Source organism: Triticum dicoccoides, chromosome 3A, assembly GCF_002162155.2.
Source record: "Triticum dicoccoides isolate Atlit2015 ecotype Zavitan chromosome 3A, WEW_v2.0, whole genome shotgun sequence".
NCBI classification, from domain to species: Eukaryota; Viridiplantae; Streptophyta; class Magnoliopsida; order Poales; family Poaceae; genus Triticum; species Triticum dicoccoides.
Window position 1 is genome coordinate 20,673,646 of NC_041384.1, and position 8,871 is coordinate 20,682,516.

General features: G+C 44.4%; 1 protein-coding gene and 1 long non-coding RNA gene across 3 annotated transcripts in view; one reads left to right on the forward strand and one right to left on the reverse strand.

Moving 5' to 3' along the window:
- The first annotated feature begins 325 nt into the window (after positions 1 to 325).
- On the forward strand, positions 326 to 2,648 carry LOC119266765. 2 transcript variants are annotated; one of them, XR_005132118.1, is made up of 5 exons: positions 326 to 820; positions 905 to 1,275; positions 1,591 to 1,672; positions 1,782 to 1,994; positions 2,092 to 2,648. It is a non-coding gene; the product is annotated as an uncharacterized LOC119266765 (long non-coding RNA). The 2 variants fall into 2 exon arrangements; XR_005132119.1 differs by having other exon boundaries at positions 913 to 1,275; positions 2,092 to 2,646.
- A 54-nt stretch (positions 2,649 to 2,702) lies between these two features.
- Positions 2,703 to 8,871, reverse strand: part of LOC119266764 (receptor like protein 22-like) — a 9,514-nt gene continuing 3,345 nt past the window's right edge. Inside the window, exon 2 of the mRNA XM_037548046.1 lies at positions 2,703 to 4,744. Within this exon, the coding sequence (XP_037403943.1) occupies positions 2,871 to 4,744 (1,874 nt within the window). The 3' untranslated portion in view covers positions 2,703 to 2,870. The remainder of the gene's footprint in view (positions 4,745 to 8,871) is intronic.

Consider the following 8,871-nt stretch of genomic DNA (forward strand, 5'->3'; position numbering starts at 1 on the left):
CTATACTTCGAATTCTCGAACCTCGAGCTATACTTTAGTACAACTTTAATATAATCATGTGGATAAAGTGATGTTCAAGACGGTATTAGAATTCGAAGTATAGCTCGAGGTTCGAAACCACATACTAAAGTTGTACTAAAGCAGCGTCAATTAATATGGATCGGAGGGGTGAAAATGGATCATGTGGAATCAAGAAGTTTGAAACATACACAAAACTACCAGGGAGCTGGGGATGAGCTATGCTTTGCAGCTGGGGGTTCTGCAGTCAAAATGAATCATAAACACTATGTAAGGAGCCAACTATGTTTCACACACAACAAGTTGCCACAAGAAGGGGAGGGGCGTTTTGGCTCCCAGGTCCAGGTGAACCTGATATCTGGCCCGTCCAGGTGAGCTGTGAGATCTGTGCCGGAAATTACTGAAGTTGCTATACGAAAACCAGATAATAGGGGAATACATCTGTACGTATAGCATCAGGCGACCGTTGGAAACGTCCGTGGAGTCGCCGTTAACGGTGGCTAGCGCGGAGCCGTCTGGGGTTACAGCCGCGCGCCCGCGCCGTGTGCATCTGTTCGTTACAGGGCGTTAGCTGGACCCACTTGTCAGCTGGAACCACAAGGTAGACGAGGCCAAAAATGAATGCATCCCCATCCAGCAGCCTCGGCGCTGTTTGAGAAGAAAGGGGATCGAGGGAAAAACATCGGCGGCGGCGGCGGGTGCGTCGGCGGGTTTCTCCCGAACTGCTTTTATACTCGCGTGGGTCTCCGATTAGAGGTGGCGCAGCCATGGCGATGGATTTCCCCGTCTCTCCGGTCGACAGGTAAAAAATCCCTCTTTGTGCAAAAATGTTCTTTGTTCCTATTTGCAATCCAACATCAGGAAAAGCTTAGAGCTTCGATTGAAGACACGCAGGTTGCCCATCTTTCCTGATGAGGGCTGTAGCGCGGCAGCCCTAATGGAGTTGATTGGTGGCGGTGGTCGTGGGGAAGAAGAGTCCGCCAATGGATCGGGCGGGGCGGTCGTATGTGGATTTGGGTTGAGCTCACCTGGGCAGTCCGTTGGTGCTGCTATGTATGGCGAGGAAACCAGTGTAGCTGCCTGCGCCCCTGCCATGTCCGGTTTCAGTGAGAATGAGGGTGACAACGCCGATGCCATTGAACACGGCGGCGTTGAAGGCCATGACGCTGTGATTCAAGATCAAACAGAAAGTGGCGATGGAGGCTCGGCTCAATCTACGGGGAAGGTGGATCCCCAAACACATGGATGGACAAAAAGGTAATTGGTTTTTGTTGTTGTACAACTGAATTTTTTTCTCTTGCAACCGTAGTTGTGATGATTTTGGTATAATGTATGGTGCACTGTTGGTTTATTGGATCATGGTTAAGTGAGCAAAAAAGGAATGGAAGCTGTCCTGTGGACATAATTGTCGTAGTTGATAATAAAAAAACTACAGTTCTGCTTTGGAAGCAGACTATACCCTGATGCTGTGAGCATGGCACCACAATTCCCTGATATGGACTATAATTTTTTTTTTCTGCAACTAGCATATGTGAGTGCCTAACAAAGTAAAAGCAATGAAAAAAAATGCAGATGGAAGTGGGAGCGCCTCACGCATTGCAAGTGCTGAAGGTGTGCATGGTAGTTGCTTCCCGTGCAAACACAGCTGATCGTGGTAATGGTTTTGGCAGTTTCACTAACGTTACCAGTTGCTCCATTCCCCACTGTGTAGTTTCTAGAGGACCAAATGGTCTAACTTGGGATTTATTTTGACTCGTGTGCAGCTTTGGTCGACGAGCTTGATGCTGCTCCTGTTCATGTCTGTGGATCTACAAGGCATGGTGGTGATGAAGAGCCTAGCAACTTCAACATATCGGGGGGAAACCAACGATTTTTATATTCTTCATTCATGGAAGCATGGTTTTGCCATCAGATATGGGGAAAGTAGGCTTAACGTTGAGAAGAAGTGTATGCAGGAAGTTGTCTGTAGATGCTCTGTAAGTGTTCTTTAAAAAGCTGAAGTGGTAACTCAATTTCCTATTGGTGCATATGGGGCTCTGCTGTTTAACGATGTAGTGCTTGTTCTAATTGCAGGGGAAGCCAAAAATCAGAAAACTGCAGGTCCTGTTGGGTGCGAGTGCCCAGCCATGATTCGATTGCTCCGCACAGCTGACAATGGGCACGCCTCGTCTGCCGCTGCAGTCGGAGATGCAATTGGTGGCGAGCAGTTAGCTTTGATTCACGATAATTACGAAGCATTGGCTCAATCAACGTGGAAGGTGGATCAACAGGCGCCTAGCTGGACGAAAAGCCAACGCAGATAAACTTTGCCTGGTGGAATTTACTGTGAGATTTGGGGGTTCTTCAGTGTGACTGAATGATAGACTGACAGTAGAGATTTAGAAATTTCTTGCACAAGCTAGAGTACGGGAGGTGTAGTTCTGAAAACACGTGGAATACACACCAAGGCACGCATCGCGATGAGAAGGGGCGGTCCAGATTTCAGGATCATCTGGACCTGGGAGCCGAATTGCATTTCCGCAAGAAGCTACTCTAGTCTAGTATATAAAGGAAATCAGATGTGATGGGTTTAGGGTATAACCCTTCTCAGGCCGCGTGGAGTTCATTTATAGTTGAATAAGATTACAAAGTGGTTACAAGATTTGTCTCCAAGTTAAACCTACACAGGACGTCTAAACCTGGAGATCACAGGGGATACACTACAATATGTTTAGCCGCTTGGCCAATCAATATATTACAGATAAGTACACACTGCAGAGGATAAGACCTAGCAAAGGCTTAATAATAATACATAAAAAGCATTGCACACTCATCACTAGCAGCAACGGTTGAAGCAATCTCCAGTGTTCAGATCAAGTCCTCAAAGCTCTTGCAGATTTAACAAACCATTTGCGAATCCGACCCCATCTTATCAGGATGGCAGCTGCAAATCCGATACCAAAGCCCAGCCCGACGAAGAGAAACAAGATGACGTCCACATGAAAGGACTTCTCCCCATGCACTGCACTTGGAGGAGTAGGTGAATTGCTGCATGGGTTGGACAATGGCAGTCCACACAGCCCCATATTTCCCTCAAATGAACTGTTTTGGAACGTCGCAAATTGACCTGAGCGAGGTATCCTTCCCACCAACTGGTTGTTGCACAAGTTCAAGATACCAAGAAAGGTGAGATTTGTTAGCGCCTCCGGAATATCACCAGAAAGCTGGTTCTGAGACAGGTCGAGAGATTCTAGTTGAGTCATCCCGCCAAATTCCTGCGGAATATCACCCGTGATGGCATTCCCTGACATGTTTAGTACATGTAACGAAATAAGCCTCCCAAGCGATCCCGGAATGGTGCCATCCAATGAATTATTTGATAGGTCAATGACTGTTAAAGTGGTCAAGATCTTATCAAATGTCCTGTAGATGCTTTTATAGTATATAGCAACAGAATCCTGATAGGGATGTTCCATACTTCCGTTAAAACTACTAATAATACGACCTGTTGTGTTCAACTCTGACATCATTGATTTCAGCCCCTCAAACCAATCTGGACTCAAATTACCGGAGAAATTGTTCGAGGCAAGATCCAGAATCTGCAAGCTAGAGAAGTACTCTCCATATTTTTCACTGCTGTGAAGATCACCACCCACCGAGCCATAGAATCGGTTGGATCTCAAGACAAGGATACGAAGTTCGGGAAGTAGCCCCAGCCATGATGGAAAAGCACCCACCATGTTATTATTTCCAACGTCAAGGAGCACTAGCTGCCAGCACTTGGTAAGTGTCATTGGAAGCTTCCCTTCAATCTTATTGCCGTTCAAGTCTAATGTGTGAAGCATACATTGGTCTTTGATGTTGTTAGGCAACACACCTTCAAATTGATTCTCCCGCAAACTCAACACGCTAGTGTAACCATCTTCTATTAGACACGAAGGTATCTGCCCGCTGAAGCTGTTAAATGACAGGTCAAGGACACTGATCCGTGAATCACAAATTGAGTTTGGTATATGTCCACTGATATTGTTTTTAGAAATTCTGAACTCATCGCCAAGATAGAGAGTGAAGTTTGGAAGCACTGAAGAGAAACTATTGTTTGAACAATCGAAGTACACTGACCAGCTTGGCATAGGAATCTGCCCCTGAAGCTGGTTGGAACTAAGATCAATAACCTCCAACTTATCGAAAGGGAGAACAAATGAAGTAACTTGCATAGTGCTGAGCATGTTGTGTGAAAGATTCAAATATGTAAGGCTGTTGTTCCATGTCACCCATACCAGCTTCGGAACAGCCCCACTGATTCTATTGCATGACAAGTCCAAGTAAGACACTTGCTTAACGTGTTCCAATAAACTTGGAAATCCTGTTAAATTGCAACTCGCTAATTCTAACTTGGTAACTCGAGGGAGATAGGTAGACAGAGAGTTGTTACCTTCTCCATCCATGTCCATGACTGATAGATTGTTGTGGGAAAGACTTAAATGAACAAGATTTCCCAACCTCCAAAACGAGGAAAGATCCAACGAACCCACCAAGTAGTTCGAGCCAATATCGAGGTATGCCAAATTTTTTAGTTGAAAGAATGACTTGGGAATATTCCCTGTCAATTCGTTTGTGCTTAAGTCCACTGAAACCAAGTGTGAAGACGTTGCATTGAAGTCTTGTATAAAACCAGAGAGCTGGTTTGAGTGAAAATCTAGGCGTTGCAATGTGGGAATACTAAAAACTGATGTTGAAAGTTTCCCTGCATAAAGAGTAGAGAACATTATCTACTATGGTAGTGCACACGTTAGATTAGAGTAGCAAGCGCGAAACGCCATATACTATATACTCACTCCGTTTATTTGAAGTACTAGTTTTGTCCTTAGTCAAACATGTCTATATTTGACCAAGTCTACAGGAAAAAAATCTGCTAATATCTCTTACTCCCTCTGTAAACTAACAGTAGTAAGTAGCCCGTGCTCTGCACGTTGAGAGGCATATAAAAACATATTCCATTCATTCGGTTTCAAAAGTCTATCTCATTTTTTTTCCTTTTTTGCTTTGTAAGTCTTGTTTTTATTGTTCTCGGTCACCTTTTTAGATTTCGAGTCACGTTAAATCGTTGCATGCAAGAATTAAAAGAAAACTCACAAATGTATGTAGAAGTCTCTGGCCATTTAGTGGTCACACATGCATGCATTGCAGTTAATTCAAATTAACGTGTCGATGAACTCCATTCTTGAGGAAAATGAGTACGCTAATTGAGTACTTTCACAAAATATGAAGTTTATTACATCACCCACCATCTACCTTGGTTCGAGAGTTTTTTGAATTGGACCTTTTAAACCAAAAGGGAGGGAGTAATACGACTGTTATCAGAAATTGAATATGCTTATATAGTAAGATATAAAGATAAGACGGTCAAGCAAATAATTTATTCTGAAGTAATGTTATTTTTCAAATCAGGCATAAGTTTTTTTTCATAAACTTTACAATTGGCATATTCTTGTGAAATTTTGGTATTAATATGACTGTTGTATAAATTTTGGAAAATGCAAATAAAAACAGCTTGAATAGTTCCAGACTATTCCAAATGCCAAATGTCCAATACCAATAAAATTATATGTACATAAGAAATCTGAAATTGTGATAACAGAATCTACTCTATTGATTTTTCTGGAAAACATGTTCTAGGTCAAGCTAAATGAGTTTGATATAGACACAAGTTATTTTCTTTTTGATGTCTCAACCTGTGTTTAAGAACTAAGATATTCATTGATGGAATGGTACAGTTTTCTTTAAGAATGGAAATGTTCATTGATGGTACAGTTTACACAAATTAACCTCTCAACTATTGACGTTTTTTGTTATTGCACTTTCCTATTAGTTGGTTTTACTTGTAAACTCCAGTTAAAAATAAATGCTTTAGTGGACTAAAGAAACGTTCATCATATAAAATGCAAAGATGGTGTGCAATAGAATGTGAAGCTTCAGATTTAGTTTTCTTCTACGTTGCTTGGGGTTTGGTTGGGTATATTGGTATGTAATCTTTTTTAGAGGTATATTGCTATGTAATCTTGGTTGCAGTGATACATCCACTCCGGCTGGGCCAGGCAAAAAATTCACTCGGCCCACAAGTGACAAGTCCTCAAACGGACAGGGCTTCTGGAAATGTCGCGTAGCTCCCAGGCACGCAACGTGTTGCGGGGGCAGATGTGTGTGACAGGACTGGCGAATCCAGCGCACGCTAGCTGTTGGATTCTTAGCTTTGATGATGGATGAACGGTCACTGTTAGTCCATCTTGGCAAATCAACGGCTGCAATCACTCGAGTGCTGTTTTGGCGGGAAAGCCAAGACAAACGTGGTAAATCCAAATTTTAAACTGACACATTATAGTAGTAGAGATAAGAGTGTTTAGATCACTGCTTTAGTGATCTAAATGCTCTTATATTTCTTTACGGAGGGAGTAATTTTCAAGCACTAACCAGTAACCAGTAGAACCAAAAGTACAAACTGATGGGAGAAGGTTAGGCAAGCCAAATATTCTTCACCACCCCATCTCACGTGTTAGATGATAAGTCCTGCACGTGGACATAAAGAAGGCAAAAATATTTTATTTAAATTGTGAAAGCTAAGACATGAACCCAAGACATCTTGGCTCGGATAGCATATTAAGTATCAAGCACCAACCCATAGAACCAAAAGTTTGAACTGATGAAGAAGGTTGGGTATTCCACATATACTTCAACAAGATCTACAACATCAAATATTATAATGAATCTAGTGAAACTAATTTGGTGTTCGAGATGTTCATACATTTTCTGTAGACTTGGCTAAACATAAAAATGTTTGATTTTGGACAAACCTAGAACTTCAAATAATATTTGATGTAGAGGGAGTAGTATATAGTTATATGAGATGTCTAAAAAAGCTCATCTACTATGAAATGTAGTAACATCACACAAATTAACAAATCTTCAGTTTGAGAGAATAACAAAGGTGAATGGATAAACCATCCTGAATTCTATCTTTTGCATGTACATATTATTGTTGAGATTGTATCCAATATATGTAGGTTAACCTATAATTGGAATTGTGGTAGTATAAACGGCAGGGTTAGGTACTGCTTCAGTCGAACATGTTGTAATCCATGCCTCAAGAATATGAGGCACTGTTGTATAAAACATATTAAGGGACACAGTTGCATGTAAGCTAACCCTCGATGAAGATTGGACAGAGAGGGGGCGGTCTGACCGACGGCTCCCACGGTTTTTGAGCTCATCAGGATATCCAATAACACCAATTTACCAAGGGAGGTGCGCCAGTACAAGGGTTTTCTGGGGTTGTAGCCTTCGGCTAAACTTGGTCAACAAATACCGTCGTCTCTTCTTTTGCATGTTCCTTGGTAGATCCTATGCAGCGCGATCTCAGTACAATGACTAGTGGACCTATGTGCTTACAGTACAATCCTGATAATTAGTTGTGATGGCAACCATGAATACTAATTTCTTAACTGTTATAGATACAACAAACTTGGAACATGTCACCAATTTTGGGGTCTTGGTTATGGGAAGTGCCTAAGCCGATTGGTTCTCTTCTTTATATTGGTACTGCTATTTTCTGGTCCATTCTCCTTTCAAGATTGTGGTACAACCCTTCCATTGCATAGTTTATGTGTGTTGTACCTAAAATAATTGCATAATTGTTGGTGTGAGTGGTTTCAGTCCTCAATAATAAACGTATATTGATTTTCATAATTTGGTGATATCTTGCACGAGATAAAACCTTCATATCTCTCTCCATTACATCTCCTTCCACCTTATGTTCTATAGATGATAAAGGGTTTCCCTCCGTTTTATATTATAAAGCAACAACCCAATACACCAAACTTGTTGGGGCCACAACACATCAAAGCCCAAAGGAAACAAAAGAGAAATGAAAAAGAAAACAAATGACAACACCGACAGATCAACGAAACGAAGATGACCGGCAACCACTGCGCCCTCCGGAGATGTCCCATCGTGCTCCTAGAACTCCGAAGTGTCGTGTACCGAGCAGCACCTCCAAGAAGGAATGTGACGACGACGCTACTACTGCCCGGACTAGTTCTAGGTTTTCCCCTGGTACGCGGAGGGCGGTGTGGAAGGGGTAACCCGAGGCCCTTCAGGAAGGAACGACGGTGCCCGCAGGCATCACCGCATCGGTGACGAACAAGCCGCCATTTCTCCCGACCCAAACAACCACCACCACCCCAGACGCTCCATCAAGCTCCACCTAGCCGTCCACCCACCAGCATGCGCCACCACGGTCATGGAGTCATCCTCGACGTCTCACTGAGAACACCGACACGAGCCAAGAGGAAGAAGAAGAAGAGGATACCAAAGATAGGGGGAGCAGGACCGCGGTCACGCGGGAGGGAACATCCTCCACCGCCGCAGCGGCAACCGACCGGGGCAAACCAAGCCCCTATTGGCCCGGCCAGGCTCAAAACGGGCCTGCAAAGCCCCGTCACCGCGCTGCAGCACGCCGGCTGACAGCACCGCACGCCGACCTCCACCACCAGGGAGCGTCGATGGCGCACGCAGGACAGCCGACCCGCAACAACCCAGATGGGGCCCCAAAGGGCCTAGATCTGGGTCGCACAGGCGCTGTCGGCCAGCCGCACCACCATGACGTCCCGCAGGCGACGCCTGCACCACCGCATCAGGGACCCCTCGGCCCGCTCGCGTTGAGCCGCAGCCGCCCTAGGAGCACCGCCGCCGGGAAGGAAGGAGCCCCGCCTCCATCTCCAAGCGCGCGGGAAAGGGAAGTCCGCCGCCGATGGCCGCTGCCGGCGGTGGCGACGGGGGAGGGGAGGAGGGGAGGGAGCGGAGCGGAGCGGCGGTGCT